At 41.6% G+C, this 23,751-nt stretch overlaps 3 protein-coding genes across 3 annotated transcripts; all 3 read right to left on the reverse strand.

Annotated features, from left to right (window-relative positions):
• Positions 1 to 294: 294 nt before the first annotated feature.
• Positions 295 to 6,863, reverse strand: tmprss2 (transmembrane serine protease 2). The gene is made up of 14 exons (XM_071898384.2): positions 6,827 to 6,863; positions 6,421 to 6,477; positions 5,973 to 6,174; positions 5,278 to 5,370; positions 4,949 to 5,065; positions 4,610 to 4,739; positions 3,628 to 3,744; positions 3,400 to 3,440; positions 2,787 to 2,955; positions 2,458 to 2,633; positions 2,154 to 2,249; positions 1,566 to 1,708; positions 1,324 to 1,476; positions 295 to 487 (listed from the first exon to the last, which is right to left on the reverse strand). The coding sequence occupies exons 2-14, from the start codon at positions 6,433 to 6,435 to the stop codon at positions 479 to 481; spliced, it is 1,461 nt and encodes a 486-aa protein (XP_071754485.1). The 5' UTR covers positions 6,436 to 6,477; positions 6,827 to 6,863; the 3' UTR covers positions 295 to 478.
• A 1,940-nt stretch (positions 6,864 to 8,803) lies between these two features.
• Positions 8,804 to 17,405, reverse strand: acat1 (acetyl-CoA acetyltransferase 1). Its single transcript, XM_071898338.2, has 12 exons — positions 17,266 to 17,405; positions 15,974 to 16,021; positions 15,756 to 15,873; positions 14,984 to 15,079; positions 14,210 to 14,310; positions 13,388 to 13,531; positions 12,267 to 12,417; positions 12,089 to 12,184; positions 11,656 to 11,769; positions 11,184 to 11,248; positions 10,600 to 10,757; positions 8,804 to 9,232 (listed from the first exon to the last, which is right to left on the reverse strand). Exons 1-12 carry the CDS (start codon positions 17,314 to 17,316, stop codon positions 9,112 to 9,114), a joined length of 1,263 nt encoding a protein of 420 aa, XP_071754439.2. The 5' UTR covers positions 17,317 to 17,405; the 3' UTR covers positions 8,804 to 9,111.
• Positions 17,406 to 17,808: 403 nt separating this feature from the next.
• Positions 17,809 to 21,644, reverse strand: mmp30 (matrix metallopeptidase 30). The gene is made up of 10 exons (XM_071898306.2): positions 21,375 to 21,644; positions 20,264 to 20,511; positions 19,962 to 20,110; positions 19,743 to 19,868; positions 19,494 to 19,655; positions 19,131 to 19,326; positions 18,823 to 18,953; positions 18,480 to 18,639; positions 18,274 to 18,377; positions 17,809 to 18,183 (listed from the first exon to the last, which is right to left on the reverse strand). The coding sequence occupies exons 1-10, from the start codon at positions 21,480 to 21,482 to the stop codon at positions 18,083 to 18,085; spliced, it is 1,485 nt and encodes a 494-aa protein (XP_071754407.2). The 5' UTR covers positions 21,483 to 21,644; the 3' UTR covers positions 17,809 to 18,082.
• Between the last annotated feature and the right edge of the window lie 2,107 nt (positions 21,645 to 23,751).

The raw sequence follows: 23,751 nt of genomic DNA on the forward strand, positions 1-23,751 counted from the left end.
GCTGCTCATGCTTACTACCCGGTTCTTCTGTTTATTCCAAACAAACTGCTGTTGCCATGGGCTGTTGCTGCTGCCAGAAATGTATAACGCATCACTTCCTGTGCTCCAGAGGATTTTTCCCAGGACAGAATTCTACTATAAAACCTCCTTGGGGACGGACCGGGAAAAAGTTGCTTATTGTTCAAATCACATTTAGCACATAAACTATTAGTCTTATTTCAACAAATAAATACCTTTATTTTGTTCAAATACAAAGTCAAGGTGCACTAATAACTGGCATATAAAAATAAGTGATAAATCCAACATTATGTGAGAGAATTTTTTGCGCATTTCCTGCAAATCCTTCTGATCAATGAGTCGTATAGGATTTGCTGTTTTCAAAAAGTTCCGTCAGAACTTCAGAATTCAAAGTGCAAAGTGTGTGTTATAGTGAGGACAGTTGATTAGGGACAGAGGCTTGTCTTCGTTGACGTCTCCATCACTCCCTCTGTTAGGATAAAAACAGAGGATATCATTTGTCTTCTTATGAACATATGAACTGGAATATATATCTTAAAACTGAATTCACCTACATGTCACTCATTCCTACCAGACTCCTTATGGGGTCAGTTGTTGTGACTTATTCTCTATATTACCCCCATTAATGAGTATATTAAGTGCAGAACTATCTGGGAAAAAAACCCACTATAACTAATGTAACTTTTAACTGTAAAAGAAAACAGCAGTGTATTCGGAAAATTCCAATTAGATTTGTGTAGTAGAATTAAAGGTCCCATATTCTACACTTTCCAGTATTTTATTTTCTGCCTTGAGGTCCATTCAAAGCTGTTTGTGTGGTGTCATGTACCAGAAACACTCTCAATCCATTTTTACACTTTCCATGTCTCTGAGCCTTAACAAGAACAGGCTGTTTCTGTTGCTGTGCCTTTAAGGCTCATTAATATTAATAACGACCCTCTGTTCTGATTGGCTAACCGTTTCAAGAGTGAAATGTGAGACACCGCAGCCCGGCAGCTACAGGTAGGGAAAACAAGACTTTGTTAGCCTATTATTTCTTACAAAAATGATAATGAGCGAACCTTTGTGATGCCACAAAGTTACGGAAGTTCAAACGGCTCGTTTAGAGGCTCGCTTTTCTAATATGGATTGTGTGGATTTAGTTGGCGACCGTGCATTTTGATACTTTCACATTGTTTAGATAGCACATCCAACTCCTTTATGATCAAAGAGGCAAGGGAAATCCTGTTTTACACGATATGGGACCTTTAAATCATGCTTCAAGTTTTAGTATTTATCATTAATTATCATTAATACATACTGTACCTGCATTTGTTCGTATACCCAGTCAATTAAGTAGGTTACATTGCCGTAGACTCCCAGCTTGTTCTTCGCAGCACATCCGATACCCCAGCTAGTGTCCCCTGCCAGCCACCATAGCTCTCCCACCTTGGCCACCAGGGGTCCTCCACTGTCACCCTACAGCAAACACGAGCAATGTAACATCTCAGTGTGTGTGTGTACAGTATGTGTGTGTGAAGGAGAGAGAGAACGAAGGGGAAACTAACCTGACATGTGTCCACTCCTCCCTGCAGTTTGCCAGCACAGAGCATGGAGTCAGTGACTTCTCCATCTAACACTTCCTTTCTGTTACATGTGTCTCTGCTGTAAATGGTCACCTGGGCCTGCATCAGGTTGTCAGGGGATGGTCCTGAGAGAAATTAATAATTAGGCTATACATCCACGGTTAGCTCAGTCAAGCGTTCTCTCACTTACATTTTCAGCACTAAAATGCAGGTGAACCCCGGCAACCATTTGAACAAATAATACACACTGCACACAACTATGCATGTAACCTTTGCAAATATTCTTTTGGCCGAATTTTGCAATAAAAAGCCATTTCAGTCGATTCCTCATGCTTAAATTACGCAAAAAAAAGTGGGTTTATGAGTCTCTGTACAATATATGGCTCAAAAGACGATTTTTACCTGTCGTGATATTGTGCATATGACAAAAATCAAAACGGCTGCCAAACGAACCCCTTCGAACATTCTTTCGAACATCCAGATTTGTTTACTAGGCACCTTCAGGGCTGCAAAAATACAGGTTTCATTTAGAAATCATGCATGGGAACCCCCTCTTCCTACTAGACTGACCTTGTGAGTACAAGGTTCCCCATCCAGTGATCCAGGCTTGGCGCTCAGGATAGAGGTCCACGCCGACATTGGGCAGACACACTGGCCTTACTGTTCCTGTGGCATAAACAATCATGTGAGCTTGGAAAAATATCGCCATTATGGCTACAGAAATGCACAGAAAAGTATTAGGGCCATTGTAGGTCGCAAATTTCTGACTTGAATCTCAGAATATTACCCCCTCCCCCCGGCTGCGGTAAAAAAAAAAAATGTCACCTACAGTGGCCACAATTATGATTAATGCATGTGATTGGCGAGTGCTTACGTGAAAATGTCAGAGGCGTGTTGAGCCTCAGGAGAGCAATGTCATTGTCATTAGTTTCCGTGTCATATTTTTCATGAACGATGATTCTCCTGACTGGCTTGCCATACTGGTGGTAGCTCATTGAAGACAAGCTCACAGAGCCTGAGTATACCTTCCAAATGTTAAGATCGGATTGCCTACGATGGACAACAGACAGACAGGAGAAAGAGTCACACATGAGGAAAACAAACCTCTAATCCTGCCCTGCGTATCTATGAAAAGACAATAATCTTCAAATTTGAGCAAGTAGTGCAAATGCCTAGGGCCGTAAATGGTGTAAAGAGTCTCACTTATCAAAGCAGTGTGCGGCAGATAGGATCCAGTCGGGGCTGATGATGGAGCCTCCACAAATGTGCTTGCCTCGAATCTGGAGACTGACCTGCCACGGCCAGGCCCCACTCGCCGCCGCCGTCCCCCCCACGATACGAGTGAGGGGAGCCGCCTCGCTCCGTCCGCACGCTGAGGAGGGGATCAAACAGTGTGTCATCAAACTGACATGGGTCAAACAAACAGGAATATTATGCCAGTAACTTTCCTTACATGTTTTCTGCTAAAACAACTGGCAATGGCCAGGGAGACTTATTTTTCAAATTTTTATTTTGATGTTTTGCACACTTTGTTGTGCTGCAAAATAAGTAAAAAATACAATCTTTTTTTTTTTATTTCCAATAAACTGACACACTGTTCCACTGCAATTTCACAAATAACAAAAGTATAACATGGACTTGTAAAGAAAGCTGACACAAGGATTGCAGTGGTATAAATGTAGCTTAAGTAGCTTTACTTCAATTCAAGTAAAGTTTTCTAAGTGGATAAATCCAATTGTCCTAACAGGTCCGCACAGATCACATGTGTTCATACATATTCTAGCATTGCAGTTATGCCTCAGTTAAAACATCTTACCAATACAACGCAGGCTGACAGCATTGGTTGAACAACTTTTGCTGCGAAGGAAAGCAACACAAAAATCTATTTAAAGGGAGTGAATCTGAGCCAAAATATTGAACTTCATTTCAACTTCATAAACAGAGTGGAACTGGACTGATGCAGCTTCCAGCAGCAATTCAATTTCACCACTCTTGTACTGTGCAAAATGTAACTATCATCCAGTATTGGGTTGCATTACTGCACCTCTGGGTGAGCTGTGACTGTATGAATGTTCCAGGTTTATATCCAGGCTTCAGCTTCATGTAGCCCTCGGAAGCCAAGGAGCCTGCGCTAGTCTGGGTGGAGGACTCATACTGCTCTCTGTGGAACAGACACAAGGACAAAGATGTGGTCAGTAGGGTTAGACCAATATGCTGGGCCGATATTGGCCTTTTATTAAATATCGGATATCGGCCAGTCAGTGTCGTCCACCGCCGATATGACATGAAATTTTATTTTCTTTGCACATTTTATTTATTAATTTAATAACTGTTCGTTTCAGCCTCTCAAGTGGACTCAGTCCAATGATTCAGCAATTTTTTGTGCATATGTGAACATACCAAATGATCTCAGACCCTCTAAAACGAACCTAACTCAGACCCCCCCAGGAGGTGGTCTGAGTTCAGTACATTTGTGGTCCACTTCATGGTCCGATTGATTCGTGCTATTCATGTCAAAACAAAGCGGCCCCAGTCCGCTTCGCGTTTTGCTTTACGCCTTTTTAGCTTGAGGTTTGCCATACATACACAGCTGCAATGTCCTGTGACCACACATCTGAGTTTTAAAGGAGATGTGGGGTGAACAACAAATGAGTCTGAGATCTCATCCATGCTTGTGGAGCAGAAAAGAGAGCTCAGTCCTCTTGTAAGTCCACTTAGTGTCACATGATGGGCTAAATGCTGTTTCAGAGGCTTTTCCACCCTGACAAGACTACATTTCTCAGGGAAACATTGAATCTTTGAAAAATTTGAAGATATTGAATATTGGCACAAAATATCTGCTATCGGCAGCTTCAATACAAAAATATCAGTATCGGCCTTCAAAAACCCATGTGTATGTGCCACTGAAAAAGTAACCAAATTATGGATCATGTATGTCGAGTAATATCTTTTATCATCAGAAAAGACTCATAGGGGGGATAACAGTGACGAATGTTTCATCAGCACTGCCAGGGACCCAGACGCACCTCTTGTAGCCTATCTGCTCACAGGTAGCCTTCCCATAGTCATCGTCCCAGTCCTCCGCACATACGGGCTTCCACTTCTGACTGGCTGACGAGTAACTCTGCAGCACGAAGTTGGTCCCGTGGAGTCGAACTGTAAGCCAGAGAGAGCAGTGTGACAGTTTCCATCTGTACTTCACCCAATGCATGTAGAAGGTTTCCACTCTTGATGAATAATATGATGTATGTGTGTGTGGGGGTGTGTGGGGGTGTGTGGGGGTGTGTGGGGGTGTGTGGGGGTGGGTGGGGGTGTGTGGGGGTGTGTGGGGGTGGGTGGGTGGGTGGGGGGGGTGACTGTCTTACAGCACTGGGATTCGTCCTGTCCTTGTGAACAGTCTTTGACACCATCGCACCACTGGGAGGCGCTCAGACAAGCCCCGCCACTTCCACATGACTTCCCCAGTAAACACTGGTAGGATACTGCAAACGCGCACACACCAGCGCACACACACAAGCGCACACACACACACACACGGGAGCACACACACACAGGCATCCAATTTGAAACCTACAAACATATTTCTGTCATCACAAGCGTGGTTGATCATCAAACTGACTTCCTGTGATGTCACCAACATCATTTCAAACAACAACAACAACAACAGAAAAAAGACCTTTGAAGATGAACTTACGGAAGTACCAGAGCAAGAGCGCGACTATTGCGAGGACGACTAAGACGCAGGCAGATGCACACACTATACATGTACAGCGGCTTTTCTTTACCCCTGCAAGACGGCAGAAACAAAAAAGCATAGAGGAGTCATTGATGCGACTGGATTACATCAGTTCTGTCTGGATGACCAGAGATTTTGAATGGTTGTGGTTAACTGGCAAATTTGAAACATGCAAATAGCAACTTCTCTAAAATTTACATATTCTCAAACATACAAAGAACAGGCTCGACAACTACAGATATGACTAAAGACCAAAAATATTGTAGAGGAAAAGGTTGTTGAATTGTAAACATATGAGAGCATTATAGCTGAATTATAATAACCAAACTTGAATAATACAAAATAAAGGGCACTTCCAGATGCATTGTGGTAATATCCTTTTGAAGAAATATAGTATATAGAGTATTACATGTTACACAAACAGTATATCGACCTGACACAATTAAGCTCTAATGACACAAGAGGTGTGTGTGCTACATTTCTGTCGTTTAAAATTCTGAATTTCCATAATTTTCCATAATTCCATAATAATCTTTCCACTTTCCACACATAAATTAATGTTTTTTGTTCTCTGATTCATAATGCCTTATGATAAAACACTATACATACAGTGCTATTGATGTTGCAGCTATATAAATATTACCGTACTGTACCTTTCCTCTGTCCTGTGTTATGCGGTGTTCCAGGGGTCACAGTGTGGTGGGTGTTGATGGTTTTGGGGGTGAACGGGGAGTCATCATAGGGTGGGGGGGCTTGTGGGAGGGTGGGGTACATCCCTCCCCCTTGCGGGGAATATGGGGGAGGTCTTCCTTCCTCATACTGAAACCCTCGGTTGACATACTGGGGACCATCTGCCTAGAGGTAAAGAGAAAAGAAATAAGACATTATTTGCTGTTTCTAATTAAGTAACATTGACAGTAAATAAGTTAAACATGATTTGGTTCTTTGTGATTTTTCAAATGGCATTATATTGCAAATCATCATCAGTCATTATGAACAAATAAAGAGTGTTGTGAAAATGCCAACATGAGATCAAGAGTGAACTGTACAAAGAGAAAAACATCTGAATATGTTGCTGAATAGATGTGAAACTACATTTACCTGATTATTACTCATACTGAAACCGTCTACACTGCTCCGAGAAGGAGGCTGCCACACCTGGAAAAGGTTGTACAAGCTATTAATTGAAAACTAATGAACAACTGACCATACAGTACGTGACACACTGTGTGACTTCACTACAGTATACATGAAAGCCATATCAATTCATGAAACTCAAGTGAAACTAAGTCTCGTCACTGAACATTTGTTAGCCAGAAGTTTGGCTCTGAGAATATTTGACATGAAACTACCAACATGGTGAGAATTTCCTCTTTTGTTACGAACAAGCTACAAATTGAAGAACTGTGCTACTTTTCAAAACACACAACACCAAAAAGGCTCACCCACAATCTAAGTTGCTTTACTTACAGTTTGCAAAAGACATTTAACCATTTTTCTCCCCTACCTTGAGAATCACACAAATTCCTTCACCAGTCTGACTGTGTCTATCCTTCCTCTCCCTCCTTCTCTTTCTCTGGCTCAGTCCATTCTTCCACTATTCCAGGTAATCAACAGCCATGACCACACCTTTTCCTGTGTGTGCACAAGCCAGCCCGTTGTGCGCCACTTGATCTGTGCCAACACTTGAAATGACATGAGCAAACAGCCGGCATTGATGCAGGCCAGGACTGACATTCAGCATCTTTTCTCCGCAGCCGCTCTTTGCGATGAAGGTGAATAAGATGAAACCGACGTGCACAGGGCCCTGTTCACCCAGCAGTGCCCATCCATTGATTTGTGATAAGAGAAGCCAATTATGCGTTCACTTCAGCGGTGCGCTATCTTGGAGGATTTAATAGGCCGCACAGCCCTGTGTATCTACCTGTGCATTGTCTAGGTATATTGTGTTACATTGTGTACAGATGACATTCCCGAGCAAACCAGTCTGTCTCTGAGATTGATTTCACAAAGCGTTTTGTTCCGTTACAAAGATTCGTTGGCCACCCTTCAAGCATCCATAAGAATCAGAACCTGCTTTTTACATCTCATGTTGCTGGATGAAAACTTGCATCTCTAAATCAGGAACTTTTCAGGAATCAAGGGGAAAACAACTGTAGTTTCTAATTGCCATCGATGAACCTGCTTTGTAAGATAGAAATTATAGTCTGAAGATTTTTTTGAAATTCTATTATCTTCTATCGTTTGAAAAAAAATGGCAACACACTGTTCATTGGCAATTTTTTGCACAATTGGAAATTCTCAAGGTAGAGAACATGTTAGGTAATAACAGGTAATAATGCTTTCCAGCAATACTGCTGCCACTCCTATAATGACCACAGTGCAATGTGAGCGAGAGGAGGGGCATTCGCCTGTGGGCACGCAGCAATTGGTCACCGCTTGTTTGACGTCCTAATGGAAAAGAAATCATTCAAACAGGGTGTTCTCTATAGAATAAAAGACTTAAAACAGATTTGGCTCTTACATTGCGTACGGCATTGTCAGTCTTCCTATAGTGAAGCTTCTCGAGTGTTTAATCAGTAACCAAGTTAACGTCTCCACCAGGCAACAAATGCGCAAACAGGCTTCGGCACAAAATGTTGATGGTCTGAGAACTTTGAGACTGTCAATATTTAACATGACATATGACTGCGTTAACTGGAGGGAGAAGGAGGGAATGAAAGCCAAGGGGCATGCAGTGAAGCACACACTGCCCACTTGACTGACGTTAACTGAACATTGGTTTTCCTTTGTAGCCAGTTTAACATATTACTAAAAATTAAAAGTAGAAATTTTGGGATCAGGTCTCTTTAGGACATATACTGGTATATAGAAAGTATATAAAAAAAACTAAGTAGCAAGAAAAGTTGCTTATCTATACAGTATGCACCTGCTTCTCTGTTGGAACCTGACTGCTTGTACTGATGGGAAGCTATGGAAGTCATTAAAAAAATAAACATAATTATATACAGATCTAGAGAATGTTGCACTTTCAGCCTCATGGTACATTACACAAAAACTATCTTTGAAAAGGTGTTAACAGGCCAACTACAACTTCTTCACCATAACAAGTTTAAATCAAGCACCTATAACTATAAGCAACCTATAAGCCTGTTAAGCCTTTTGCCCCTCTGTGGTGTGAAGGCCATACTAACACAACACAACTAAACTCCTCCAGTCACATTACACACTGCAACACTGACAAGGATGTGTACAGATATCCATGTACAAAGAATGGAAATTGCAGCATCCAGTGGCCAAGTTGAAAATTACAGTGCCAACTCTACAATAATGGTCATTAATATTTTTAACAATTGATGATTAAAAACATAAAAAAGTCATATGACAAAAGACATATACCTTCCTGGAAACTCAAACTTTTTTAATGAATCAAAGTCAAACCCTTATCAACTATTCAAGCAAAAAAAGACCAATAACACAAAACTGATTTCATAGAAACTATTTATTCAACCTTTTCAACGCAAAGTTAAATATTTATTCTTTTTTTTGCACCAAAAGTTCACCAAACAAAGGAGTGTCTTGAACACTGGAGTCATAATATAATGTCATGTACAGTGAGTTTGCTCTTGGGTAAGGCCGCTGGTAATGCAGTCGTAACAGATGCAGTCTTCATATTTTAAAAAGGGAGTGAATGGAAATCTTAACTAGTTACATCGAACAGGGAGTTCACACAGTTAAACAATCAGTGTTAACAGGGAGGGAGAAGGTTCCTGTCAAGTTTCTTACAGTTTCTCACAGCTTCTGGATGAGAATAGAGGAGGCTCCACCGCCTCCATTGCAGATACCTGCCAGCCCATATTGGCCTGACTTCAGGTTGTGCACCATGTGACCCACAATTCTCGTCCCGGACATGCTGAGAGAAAAGGAAAAAAGAAAAATTATAAGTTAAAGTAATAATCCATGACATTTTCATATAAACTCAATTTTGCTACTCTTATTTGCTTTTACATTTGCCGTTCTAAACACCCGGTGTCAAGTAAGAATTTTCCCATAAATATAAACTTCCTGGAAGAGGATACTACTTGTGGATCCGTGGTTGATCCTTTGTCTGAGGATTTTAAGCAGCTTCTTTTGTCCCCTACAATATTGGGACAGTCTCCAAAATGGCAATCCAAAAATCAATTTCTAGGTCACGGAAAAGAAAAGAAAAGGTAGGGGGGGAAGCATTTTTGGACAAACAGCGCATGCCCCACTCCTCCCCTTGTCTCCTCCAAGTTACTTCCTGGTAGGAGAGGAGTGGTAGTGAGGGAAGGGAGGAAAGGAGGAGTAGAGAAAAGCTTTGGGACGCAGTAGTTAGCATGGCACTATGGCTAAACAGACAGAGAAAAGAGCGCCACCTACAGAAACTCAAAGTGCATCAACAGAAAATCCAAGGAAAAAGACATCACAGTACTGGACACACTGTTTGATTGGATCTCTGGCAAGTGCAGTGCAGAAACACCACAGCAATGAGCGCTGAGCACCAAAGATGGAGACAAATGGACATGATATACACTCACCGGCCACTTCATTAGGTACATCTGTTCAACTGCTTGTTAACACAAATATCTAATCAGCCAATCACGTGGCAGCAACTCAATGCATTTAGGCATGTAGACATGGTCAAGACGATCTGCTGAAGTTCAAACCAAGCATCAGAATGGGGAAGAAAGGTGATTTAAGTGACTTTGAACGTGGCATGGTTGTTGGTGCCAGACGGGCTGGTTTGAGTAATTCAGAAACTGCTGATCTACTGGGATTTTCACGCACAACCATCTCTAGGGTTTACAGAGAATGGTCTGAAAAAGAGAAAATATCCAGTGAGCGGCAGTTCTCTGGGCGAAAATGCCTTGTTGATGAGAGAGGTCAGAGGAGAATGGCCAGACTGGTTCGAGCTGATAGAAAGGCAACAGTAACTCAGATAACCTCTTTACAACTGTGGTGAGCAGAAAAGCATCTCAGAATGCAACACGTCCAACCTTGAGGCAGATGTCACTTTGGTAGCCGGTTGACACTGAGCTGAAAGCTGATACCTACCCAGTATTAGTAAGGTGTACCTAATGAAGTGGCCGGTGAGTGTATATGGATTAGTCTTCTACCAGGGATGTGATTTATCTTCTTTTTTGGGGATTTCACATTTTCTAGACCGTTTTCTTTCTTTTCCCTGCGTTCCTGATCACATCCCTGCTCTTTAATGAAAAATGGGCAGCCAGTCTATATCCGTCCCACCCGGCTGCTTACCCGATGGGGTGTCCCAGTGAGACAGCGCCCCCGTTGACGTTGACCTTGGTGGGGTCGATGTCCAGCATCTTCATGTTGGCCAGCACCACCACGCTGAAGGCCTCGTTGATCTCCCACATGGCTACATCCTCCTTCTTCACCCCGCCTGCCTCCAGCACCTGACAGACACACACACACAGAGTGTGTTTTGACGTACTAACAGTCGTACAGAGTGTGGGGCAACATAGATCTTTGATCAACATTTCTAAGACATTTCATTAAACATGTTTACATTTATTAAACCAGATTACAAAGTTATGATTATATGTTCTGATTTTGTGCACATTTTATTTTACGATAACCAAACTTTTTCCAGGAACATACAGCGAAGCATCATATACTGTAGCAGCTCCACATTTCATTTTTTTCCCCATGGCATTTCTGTTTGTGGGTTAGTAGTACAAACTACATGAGCCAGACCATGTAGTGCCACCAGTTCCATATTTGACCAAATACGGAACTGGTGCATGACCAATTAAAGATGAACTATGCTGGACCTTAAAAATAGTCTGCAATAGTTCCTGATTACACCCTCACATACTCACCTTTGGTACAGCAAATGCAGGAGCAATGGGAAAATCAATGGGTGCGACCGCAGCGTCAGCAAATGCTAGGGGGAAAATACAACAAAATACATTTCAATCACAGAAAAATCATTGTGATTCTTAAAAATGTACAGCAGTGATGTGGGAGCAAGTAACCTGCAAAAATGCAAACGAGCACCTGTTTTCTCATATTAAAAATACAGACAGGCATTCATAATAATGTTACAGAGCTTGTTTACTCCACTTTTAATGAATCCCACTCAGCGTTGCAGTTTAATTTTCAGCAGTCCCAATAGCATTGCATCAGTGTAAATAAATTAGTTTCATGGGAGACAGTAGGACTATACTGTGTGAGAGCCATCAGTCCATGTGTACAGTCTGGGCTGCATGTGCGTGGGCATGTGCACGTATGCAACTGTGTACTGTACATATATGCAAACATAAGGCATGTGTATGTGTGTGGGCACCTTACAGACAATCCTGGCCAGTGGAGTGACGTTGAGTCTCTTTGCAGCATCGGCCGTCATTAAAACGACAGCAGCGGCCCCGTCGTTCAGTGTGCTGGCATTGGCTGCCGTCACTGTGCCTAGAATGCAAATGACCTATCAGAATTAAGGGAACATCCAAACAGAGGTCCCTTTCTGAAGCATGCGGGTCAGACTCATGCAAATGTGCCATGCTGGGGTTTTTTCTATTGCACTTGTATTATGTTTTCATATCGACAAGAACATCTGTCAAAAGACACATTTGATTCAATTTCAGAGTGAATGAGCAGCAAAGGATAATCATTTTTAGAGTTAGATAAATACAAATAGGGCCATCATATACCCCTTTCTAATTCAAAGTAAAATCACTGGAACCCACCCCATACACACCACCCCATACTTCTTCAGCTGCATAATTACCATTCTCTCTCTGGAAAACAGCCTTCAGTTTGGGGACTTTGCTGAAGTCGACACGCCTCCACTCCTCGTCCTCGGACACCACCACATCAGGTTTGCCTACAGGACCGACTCAATATCAGTTATGCTGCACCATGTGTTTGACCACTGTCATTAGCATGTTGTCGCCGTCTTCCTTTACCTCTCTGGGGAATGCTAACTGGTACGATCTCTTTGGCCAGCACGCCGGACTCGTACGCTGCTTTGCTGCGGCTGTAGGAGCCGATGGCGTAGGCGTCCTGCTCCTCCCTGGTGATGCTGCTGTTCTTGGCCGTGTTCTCTGCACAGTTTCCCTGTTACAGACCGTAAAGCAAATGGGACAGCAAACACAGATAGAAAATGATCCTCAGTTACATCACAAGTTGACCCGAAAAAGAGTGGAACATTTGAAACAAGTATAAGAAGAAATCAAAAAAACACTTCTGACTCATGCCCTGTAAACACACACTGCTTGAAATTTGCAGATTTTTAAATGCAAAAAAAGAAATAAAAAAATGGCATTAGACATGTTTTGCATTCGTGTTCCACACTTAATTTTTTTGGCAACTGCATATTAATGAGTTGCAATGATACACCTATTGCTAATACAGACACTATATTTATAGGCTATATTTGCAATTGCATACGGCCTGTGGTATCATTTAAACCACTCCTGAAAAAGCACATGTATGATGAGGCATTTTTATGATTTTATATGATTTTCTCACTCCAAAAGTTTGGGAGTCATGCACTATTAGCTCAGGCTGGCGAAATCTGGATTGTCTTTTATATCACTTGTTAAAACTCATTTTATAGACTAGTTTGATTTTTTTTATTGACCTTTATTGCCTTGTTTTTACTGCTTTGTTGTTTATGTGTTTAAGTCGGTCAGTTTTCAAAAAACTGTACGGCGCATGTGCCATTGCATGACGCAGCTATAAACACTATAAGCCTGACTCCTGTATCACTGAGTTCACTTGGATTGGCAAAGCATAGGTTTGTCCTAGGTTCAAGGCCAATGTTCACCAGACACATTTTTGATCTGGCATTTAGACGTGCGTGCCAGAGCCAATAAATGAATATATAGCCTAAATTAACCTTTTTATTGTGCCAGGAGTTGTTTCCTGATTGAAGCCACCGACTGACACAACAAAATGTGATGTGACCACCACACATTCACATTGTTAAACACACTTTGTAACAGTGTTTTGAAAAGTGATATATAGATTTAGTTTATTATTATTATTCAAACAGCATCTCCAGTAATATATGGTTGATAGTTACCATGTGGAATTTGTTGTAGACGTCAGTGAGGCCATCCTTGACGATGAGGTCTTCCATCCTCACTCCTCCGTAGGCTGGCGTCTCTCTGGTCATCACATAAGGTACGTTGGACATGCTCTCCATGCCTCCTGCCACCATCACATCCTAAAGCCACACACAAACAGCCACACTGTACGCTACGCTGTAGTGACAGGTAGAGTCCAACTGTCTGTAGTTTGTCTTGCACTGCCCCTTTGTGCTGTATGCAAAGTCCGGTTGTCCTTGTGCTACAAACTTATGTTGTCAATGTCTCTGTGTCAATGTCTGTACTTTTACTGTATTTAGTTATTAAAGTGATTCTGATAACACTAGAAGTTTGGTTACTTCAGCAAAGTACTGAAAGATCTGTGGTTTCCATCCCAAGGTAAATTCTATGGTGACTTGATTTGTACCAGATTTCAAGTTTATGGTCAACGAAGCTTGGTTTTTGGTCGCAGCTGTCACAGTTATCTGATTAAGACATCTTACAACATTGCCAGGTTTATGTTTAAGTAAAAGTCCATCCGAAGACAAATCCACTTTAGCCTCTCCTCATATAGCTTTGGAGCAACCAGTAGATTGATGAGTTTTCTGTATCAGATTTGTGATTTTAATGCATCTCACCCAAAAGCAATTTCACTGCTAACGATACAATATGTGTCAATATTTTGTCGTTTTCAGACGCAAGATTGACCTAACAGTGGTCAGGAACATACGTATATGCGTGTATACATTGCATCATCATGGTAACAGACCTTGCTCTCTCCAGCAGGAGAGCTACAGTGTATTTAACACTTATGCTACCTGGTGTCCACACATCAGACTCTGGGCTGCCAGCATGATGGATTTCATCCCGGAGGCACACACTTTGTTGATGGTTGTTGCTGGAGTGCCGAGGGTCAAGCCTGGAGACAGAATAAGGGACATGTTTGCATTTACAACATAAATCACAGTGACAACACAGTAACATATATTCCTTTAGTGTGTGTGTCAGTCTGGCACAAGGAAACTGCAGGTTTGACAATCAAGGATGCAGCATCTGTTTTACAGTGATTTGTTATGCTCTATAAACACAACTGGTAAAGATAGCAGTAATGCTCAAGACATATTCTCATATTGCTTGCCAACTTCCCTGATACTGTTACTGTCAATAAGGATATAAAAACTGGGTGTACTTTTGATTGTAGGCTGCAAAAGGTCTCACCAAGCTGCTGGAGATAAACCTTGCTTGTGTCACCGTGCAGCCAAGCTACAAGTGCCAGCTGCTGGTTTCTATATTTTGCAGCCTTGGCCATGTTTATGATATAGCGGTGAGGAGCCTTCAGATAGTGGATTTACACAGAAGCAGAACCAACTAGCTACTGTTCACCGTCAGCTTTTCTTAGCAGCAAGGCAGTATGGAGGCAGTCCTAGTATTTGTACCCCTGAGTCAATTATTTCATATTTGTCAAGAAAACATTGTAGATGGTTTGTGGACATCACTATTTTTTGGGGTCATGCCAAAATTTTGATGATGTGGATTAAAATAAATCAACCAGTCTGTGTGAGTGTGCATCTTCATTCTGCTGCTAACCGTACCTGCTCCAAGCAAGGCTTGTCTTGTGGGGGCCTGTCCTTCTCCTGCCTGGAGCACATTGCCCATGTAGACTTCCTTCACCTCCTCAGCAGGGATTCCTAGACACAAGCAGTATTACATCAAATCACTGACATACACAGCTCTTGACCGAAATGCACTTTGCTTTTCTGTGATGTAGTGACCCATCCAAGTCTAAGATACTGTGGTAGCAGAGATCCTACATGTGCAACTGAGAGAAAGAAAACTTAGGTCATTTACCACATCCGGCGTATTAGCTTTGCCATGCTTGCACAGATCTACAGAGATGTTACATCCAGAGGATTCGTATAAGCAAACAATAAGGTAAGTAACCTAAACCCACTCATTTTAAGTTTACATTAAGTTTTGATGTGGTTCCAAACACTTTTAGTGTCATTGGACTTCCCCCTGATGACCCCTTTTGTTAAATAGTATTTCTGGGTTTAAGGAAGGACGAGTCTGAAAGATGTTCCAAATTCTCACTACTTCACTCACTTATAGCATCTGTTATAAAAATCTAATTGCATATTGCAGCCTTTGCAATATCATTCTGAATAAAATATTCTGTTCAGCGCTAATAAACATTGACATCATGTCTAATTTCAGGATGAGCTTGGTATACAAGGCAGATTTCAAGACTAACTGAACTTGTGAACCACTTAGGACCCAGCCTGGAGTAAAATCTGGATGCTAGTGTACAAATGAATGGTGAAAATATTTCGGAACACTCCATACACTGGATTGTCTGAACCATACCTGCTTTGTCGATGGCTCCCTTGATGGCGATGGAGCCCAGTTTGGTAGCTGGCACCGCTGCCAGGCTCCCTCTGAACGACCCCATTGGAGTGCGGACTGCACTGACAATGACGACTTCCTGAGATCACCCATCAAAAGTTTATATTAGAGAGAACAGTCCAGAGACAGTTGCAAAGTTGTAAGTGACTAAAATCTGAAATTTCAGTTAGTGTACTTACATTGAGAGAAGGGCGAGATGCGTAGGTCCTTGACAGGTACTTGTGAGTCTGCAATGGCAGAGAATACATAAGATCTGTTTACATGTACTTTTTCAGCCACAGTACAATGTGTTTGGCCATGCCATGATGAAAGACATCAATTCTATGCAAAATTCTGACTTTGTTTATATGGATAACTGCAAATTTTCATTAAAATTATGTCATGGATGTGGGAGTTCTCATATCTACTCTAGTGTCTGCCAACAAGCCCCTGTTCATCCCTGCATCTGTCTTCAAGTCAGTTTTTGACCATTATTATGGGTAAATTATAAGAGACACTCATCACTAACTCATAGAATATTTTCCTTTGGCTATGCCATTATGATGGCAAAGCAGGTACAATAGCCAATCCACAGCAATGCTCCCTTTAAGCCAGTGGTGCCCAGCCCCGTGTCATTCAGTCTGCTGGTTTTCATTCCCACCAAACATTACAGCAGCTGATTTCACTGATTAGCACAGTCAACCAGAGAGGAGGAGCTGATAAGTGAAATCCGCTGCTGTAATGTAATGTTGTCGGTAATTAAACGTTGATACTACCCAAATACATTCCATTCTCTTTCGTAAAGAAATGTAACGCCAAATACCATTCAAAATCTTACAATGTACTGTGGTCTTGTTTAGCAGGTACATCTCTCCTAAAATATGTTTCAAGACATATTCGCATTCGAATGCGGCGTATATATAATCATAAGCGGTATAATACACGCGTATTATACCGCTTATAAATAAACACTGGTTCATACGTATTTCAATAGTTTCAACTTTAAACTTCTGTTATTACCACAATCTTCCTCCACCAAAAGTAGCATGGCGGTGGGCGGTAACGAGCAGAGTAAAACAATTCTGTATGTTGTAATTTTACTAAAACGTTATTATTTCATTACAATAATGTGCATGCCCAATTGAAAAGTTAGTTAGTTAGTAGTGGCTCCTAACGATTCAGAAAAGATCTGGAGCCAACAGTAACGTTGGACCGTTAAGAAATACGTAGCCTGTGATACGAATACTAAAATGCAGCCTCACTAAAAGCAGTTATCTAGTGGTTTTTGACTGTCTTACTTTATTTTGTTCAAGGACGCTAACGTTACCCAGCCAGCAAAAGGTTAGCTGAGCTGCTATTACCCAGGCCTTGTGTTTACAACCAGACAGACAGTAGCTAGCAGTAGCATGTGGCTGCATGATAACAGAGATAGCTAGGTGACAAAACACATACAGACAAACCCAGACAAATTACTTTACACACCCTCACTTACCAGGCGTTTACAAATTTGAGCACGCATGGTTAAAAGTCCACTAGATGACATGGTGCTGGAGTGGAAGACAGGACTGTGACTCTGACTCACACACTTGGACCTACTTCACCTTCAGCCATGCAGCAGAGGGCTAAATGCATCAGCCAATCACAGTGAGAGGTGTGTTCCCCCGACGTCATCGACTGGCTATGCATTATGGTTATTGAAGTTTTAAATACAAAGTAATCTCTTATGAATAACTGACAGAACTCAACCACAACAGACACTTGTATCATATGATAAACTATAACCTTCAACCTCCAATACTGTTTATTGCAATAAAACATTGTAAAAGCTAAATTATGCCTTTAGCAGCCCACAGAGGTCAGGTCTTTTCTCATTGGCCTTTAATGGCTAGAAAGACAAGCTTCTCACTGGGAAATCTGTGTGAAGGAAGTTAAGACACACACACACACACACACACACACACACACGGCCACCCCCAAGTGCCACAACTCCTTTTTGTCTGTATTCAACAACATCCTAACTCCAAACAAATTCACATTTAAAGTCATTCTTTCATTTTATTTATTTTTTAATGCTTTATTAAAGCACACTTGCTTGTCACACAACCCAAGACAAAATCCAACAATTTTTAGCTACATAACAGTCAGTCATTGCCTAGAGCCTTTGTTAATTCTTACTGTATTTCTACTTCAAATAATGCATTTTCATACTTCTACAGACAAGCTGCCGTAAGCTATTCAGGAAAAGATAGTGGAGTAGATTGCAGCTTTAATTGCATGTGCGTGGTGTAAATATGAAGGTCTTTGTTTCTTTAGCAGTCCATCCACCCATAGTTTAACAGAACACGAATCACTCTTCTTCTTGGATAGTGGTACTCTGTCTGCCTGGGTCCATATGAAAAGTACAGGTAACCTAAAAAGGGACATATTATCTTTAGGTTCACCCCAAATTATTTAGAAGAACAGGAATAGTGTGGAGGGAATTTTCACCATCATTACCTACCTTGGTTCTCAAATGCAGCGTCCACTTTGTAGCCAATGCCCGGGAAGTTTCTGTAAATTAATTTCGGGTACCCACCGTCCATTTTGCCCCTCCTTTCATTGAAGCTACGGCAAAACCAGGAGCATCCATTTACCACACTCATCACCACATGGTGTCTGTCTGTATCTGGCTTCAGGCTGTTTGTGTTTTGTCTAAATGATACTCACCTCCAGTATTTGGTTTTCACAAAGAGGAGGGTCCTGCCTGTGAACGATATATGAATAGCAGCGTCTACCTTGGTAACAGAGGGGGGGAGGCCGAAATCACTGAGGGGTTTGGGATAACCAGGTACCACAGTGTTTCCTCTGATACCCCAGTAATGATCCCCTGTGAGGTGAAAGGGTAGAGAGAAAGTTGCTATTCTGTCCCTTACTGTTCCCTGCCTCACTTATTGCTTCTTGAATGTTTAATTAACAAGGAAGATCAGTTAAGAACAAAGTACATTTTTGGGAGTATACATTCTGATTTAGTTTTGGTCTTATATATGGTAACTATAAGCTAATTTTGTACCCTCAAAGAAGAAGCTAATGTCACGGCTCTTAAATTCGTAAGCAGCATCGACATGGTTGATTCCAGGCCAAGCAGACTGAATTTTCCTCCTGGTGATGCCATTCCAGTAGCCACCCTTCTTCCAGAAATATCTGACAGAGACACAACAATAGTCCAATGGTAAGTATAAGCAGAAATAACATCAAGAAAAAACTATTGCTTTCTTAATGTGTGCATCTGACTTTCAAAATAAAGGCTCTATCTGACAGTGATGGAGGAGCTTGCTGTCTGGAACTCATTTTACTTAAAATAACACATCAGTGTCTCACCCATTTTTAAAGAAGTAAAGATCGTTCTGCATGGAGGTGGCAGCATCGAAAACCAGGTACCTGCTGCACCTCTCTGGAGGAAGCTCTGGTGTGGGCTCAGGCTCTGGTTCAGGTCTAGGTTGTGGTTTAGGTTTTGGAGCAGGTTGTGGTTTTGGTGCAGGTTTAGTCGTTGGTTGATCTGGTGTTGTTCGGGCTCCTTGGAGAGAGGAAAAAAGGCATTGGTAAAGATTTTCTGTAGAAGAGAAAGTTGATGGCTGGGAAAGTGCTTTCATGAAAATGTATATGCATCTGATAAATGAATGCAGCTCCTCTATGGATTGAACAAGTTCTAACTGTCAGTGTATGAATTGGCTGGGTTCTCACCATATATAGCCTGTACACCCAGTTTGTCGTCCTCAGGCAGCTTGTAGCCCTGTGTGTTCACATACTGGTAGGCGGGATACATCAGGGCCGTCTTGACCTTAGAGTGGGCTAATCCCAGAGCGTGGCCAAACTCATGGGCAGCCACCAGCAGCAGGTTGGTTCCTGTATAAACACACGGATAAAGTTAGGATGGGGCCATGAGGGCATTACAGTATATCATCACAATAACAGTTTCCTTAACGTGTGCACCTCTTGCGGTTAGACTCCACTGCTCATCGTCATCAAAGTGGGTGTCACCTCCTCGGCCCTCTCCGGGGGAGAATGCATGGGCCAGGACCCTACCCTTCCCATCGAAGGGAGAGAAGTCTCCATGGTCTGGTTTTGAGAGGAGAAGAGTAATACTCTAATATACCAAGAAATGAAATGAAATGTTTTTCTGAATGGGACTGAAGGCATTGCGTTACTCACCTCCAGCCCTAAACAGGATCATGATGTCAGCGGTGCCACTGTAGATCTGCTTGAAATCCAGAGGAATGACGTCGTTGTAGAGTTGGAAAGCCTTGGCTATGGTGGCATCCACATCGCTTCTACTCAAGGTTGGCGTGTACTCAGTTATCCTAAGGCAGTTTGAGAGAAAAAAAATGGCTTACAAGTCCCTACAGGTGTGCTTGATTGTGCTTTATGTTCTGATTGACTGCTTGCAGGCTCGTACTGCCCTTTGTCATCATCATCTGACGTTGGGATCTTGTCTGTCTGAGGGTGTTTTGTACCTGTATGTGACCTCATTCTTGTCCCAGTGGGGTCGGCCATCAAAATGACCATATCTGGCCACGTCTGTGAAGCCGCAGCGGGGCTGATCCATCGCCTCCATGGTTTTGGAATCCAAATGGCCCGTCACCTCCAGTCCAAAAAAGTCCTGCATTTTCCTAAGGGTGTCCTCAAAGGAATCTCGAGCGCTGCGCCTGATGCTGTTGGGAGCGCTGACGCCCATGTCGGAGTAAAATGTAGACAGATAGCTCTGGACAAAGAAAACGGAACATTCTCATATGCAGATAGCACTTTCATATATGATAAACATGAACCATCAACAATTGAGGAATTCATTCCGGAAGGACAATGTGAAGTTTAACATATGATATCAGCTATAATGTGCTCCTCAGACTATTTGCTGACATTAGCAACAATTTTTGATAAAGATCATTCAAAAAGTCGGAGAGTAATGTTTGATCAAAAATACCCTGAATTTTATTTGGGAAAATCTTCCAGTAGATAATATTTTTCCATGTCTGAAGAGCCTTCTTAATACTTGATTATTGGTTCAAAAAGTCCATTATATGTTTTAGCCCACTACAGACAAATCCACATTAAAGATTTGCTATTTCTCTGCATCAAATGATTGAGTGAAAGTGACTCAGATTAAGTGCTTTGAATACAGACAGGTATACTTCCAGACATAGCTCCATCTTCTTTCCTGTGTTTAGACAGTGACTGCTGTCAGTCTTAACAGTATCAAAATAAAGACAAGCAAAACACGACTTCAGCCAAACCAATCATCTTGAGGTAGGCTATATTCCATTTCTGCAGAAGATATGTTCTTTAACCCAATTTTCAACCCTTATGTTAAATGCTGTAAAGCTGAGTGTGAATGTCTGTGGTGACTTTCAGTGAAAAAATATTTCTGCAAGAAATGTCTATTTCATGTTGCAAAATTAAAAAGGGTGCAAACTTTATTTTTTTGGACGTGCTTGAGGTGCAAAGGGCATCGATTTCATAGAATCACAGAGAAATATTTGCATGTTGTTCTCTCTCAAATATCGGTAAAAGCAACAAATCATAAGGAATTACAGCTTCGAGGAACACTTCTATGTATTTTATGTTTACCTGGGCTTTAGAGATCTCTTCTGGGCTGGGCGGTGTGTTGGGAGCAGCTGCGCAAAGTGCTACAAGCACCGCTGTCGTCAAGGTTTTCACAGCCAAAGCCCCTTCCATGATTCCCTTTTTCTCCTGCAGGGAAGAAGGAATTATTATCCTGAGTCCCTGCTAGATACTTATTCTTCCTCTCTGGCTCTGCTCGGATGAAGAGGTGCAACGGACTGGCTGGTCATTCCCTGAAACAATCCATATCAATGTTTGGGATGTGAGCTAAACACCTGGGGTAAAATACATGATTGGGCGATAAAACATTCCTGCAAGTGTCTGAACAGGCCCATTGAGGACAACAGGAGATGGATAATAACTGTAGGGATGAGAGAGGATATGGGGGGGGGGAGTTAACATGAGGTCAGGACAGGTAGTACCAACTGGAGTAGCTCCTAGGATACCAAAGAGTTGCCCAGTCTTGTTTCTATCAGTCAAGAAGTATTTCTATTTTTTCTGACTTGGAGAAAGTTGTTTGTGACTTTATTTCCCCTTGCTACTCTTTGTGTTCTCGCCTCAACCATCAAGCTTTTTCGCATCTGCAATCATTTCAAAATTTACCAGCTAAGTTTTTTCACTCAAACTACAGTATGACGAGAGATCATACTTCTCTTTTTAGCCACTTTACATTGGCTTTCAGTTGATTTTAAAATTTCTCTAATGTATTTGGGACCACCATCACCGTCTAACAGCTTGAGAGCTGTTCAGAAAGGCTCCGTCTGAGTATCAGTCTTGACTGTGTTGCTCAATCTAAGTTACATAATAATTTAGAATCAAAGAAGAATCAAAAGTCCTGCTGTCACTCAGTGAAACTGCAGGCATGCAGATAACATGTAAATGGAGAGCTGATATGTTCGAGAAACACCTAAAAACACCTGAAGTTAAAGATTAGATATTAATCCTATTCATTAGGCCTATTCCAGAAGGGAGGAACTGAACTCCAATTAGACTATGTTCAATTATAGAATATGTAGGATTGAGTGGACCCTACAGGTGCTGCCTACAACCTTACATTAGAGATGTGCAGCAAACTACACACATGGCAAGTATTTCCAATGGGAAAGAAGATGTAGGCTTTGTTTCAATGTAAGATGGGTTTTTATGCAATTCCAAGTTAGATAATGCTTTAAAGGACGGGTAAGAACAGGTACAGTTAAGCAACAGAGATCAAGTGTTCAGTCCTGCACGGGCATGAGAAATATGTATCATCAAGTGAGTGTTTCATTTTGAGAATTTAGACCAATAAACCATGGCCTAAGATTTGGTTTGCCCTTATTTAACCAGCATATTGACACATTCCTATTTACAGCAACTGGGATAAGTAGATGCAGGGTGGAGGGAGGGTTACATGCAGTACAACATTCACAGCTAGAGGGAACCATCATCATGTTCACCACTGATCAGCTCCAATGGAGAAATATGGGAATAAGTGTCTTGCTCAGTTGAGCATTGACAAAGGTTATTGAGGGAGTGAAGAGTGTTTTTTATTCTCTTTCTTTAGCTGGATTTTCCTAGTTGATCTGGAGATTAGAACCAGTGACCTTCCTCCTCTTCTTCTTCCCTGTTGTGTGGCTGCTCCATCATACAGCTTCAGATGGACTGTTGAGAGGACAGTGGGGAGGGACAGAGGCAGAGGAAATAAAGTTTATTAAGTAGTAATATGTGTCAGTATTTATGTTTTTAGTTTTAATCTTGTAAAATAAAAAAATAATCAATCAATTACATTTTGGCACTGAGTGTCTTATAATTGTTCAGTGTCCCCAATTTAAGTGAGGTTGTCAGTGCTTAAAGAAATAGTTCACCCCAAAATGAAAATTCAGTCATTATCTAGTCACCCCCATGTCAGTGGAAACTCCATTAAAGTTGGTAGGAGAGTTAAGCCCCTGTAGTTCCATCTCAGCCTTATGCCAAAGCATTTAAGTTAACAGAGCTTTTTCTTTTTACAGCATAAAATGTCCATCAGATTTCTCCAAACAGCTTGTGCAGCCTAATCCAAGTGTTTTGAAGCCAAACAATTGCACTGTGAGTCTGGAAGTCCAATACTTACTTCATTATCTCCTATATTTTCTAGTGATGGAGGATTGACCCCAAAAGAGTTGATTCCTCGAGTCCAACCAGCTTGAGAGTCAGATTCGGCTCTCAGTCTCTGACTCTGGAGGTTGAAACTGACCAGATCTGACTCTTGGTATCTGTTGATTCAGCTTGATATACCAATGGTTTTTCTGTCTGTGCACACAGGAACTTAGCAAAGACACTTCATTTGGGGATTTTTTTTTGTTAAGTGTTTTCCTGATTGATTCCATCATTCTGTTTTCCATGAGTCTCTAGAAGATGATGTGTC

The sequence above is a fragment of the Centroberyx gerrardi genome, chromosome 11 (genome assembly GCF_048128805.1).
Source record: "Centroberyx gerrardi isolate f3 chromosome 11, fCenGer3.hap1.cur.20231027, whole genome shotgun sequence".
Taxonomy (NCBI): domain Eukaryota; kingdom Metazoa; phylum Chordata; class Actinopteri; order Beryciformes; family Berycidae; genus Centroberyx; species Centroberyx gerrardi.

Bases quoted from the DNA above. Each gene is read 5' to 3' on its own strand.
- tmprss2 (XM_071898384.2), bottom strand. The intron at 2,634-2,786 runs GTGAGACTCTTT...TGTCCATCGTAG, and splicing joins GCCGCACACTGCTTTGATAA to GCAATCCGATCTTAACATTT. The intron at 1,477-1,565 runs GTTAGTTTCCCC...TGTTTGCTGTAG, and splicing joins GAGGAGTGGACACATGTCAG to GGTGACAGTGGAGGACCCCT.
- acat1 (XM_071898338.2), bottom strand. From the start codon at position 17,316: ATGTCATCTAGTGGACTTTTAACCATGCGTGCTCAAATTTGTAAACGC. The intron at 16,022-17,265 runs GTAAGTGAGGGT...CTGCCATTGCAG, and splicing joins CTCAAATTTGTAAACGCCTG to ACTCACAAGTACCTGTCAAG. The intron at 13,532-14,209 runs GTAGCATAAGTG...GTGTGGCTTTAG, and splicing joins GTCTGATGTGTGGACACCAG to GATGTGATGGTGGCAGGAGG.
- mmp30 (XM_071898306.2), bottom strand. From the start codon at position 21,482: ATGGAAGGGGCTTTGGCTGTGAAAACCTTGACGACAGCGGTGCTTGTA. The intron at 20,512-21,374 runs GTAAACATAAAA...TTCTTTGTCCAG, and splicing joins AAGAGATCTCTAAAGCCCAG to AGCTATCTGTCTACATTTTA. The intron at 19,327-19,493 runs GTGAGAACCCAG...CCTCTCTCCAAG, and splicing joins GGGTGTACAGGCTATATATG to GAGCCCGAACAACACCAGAT.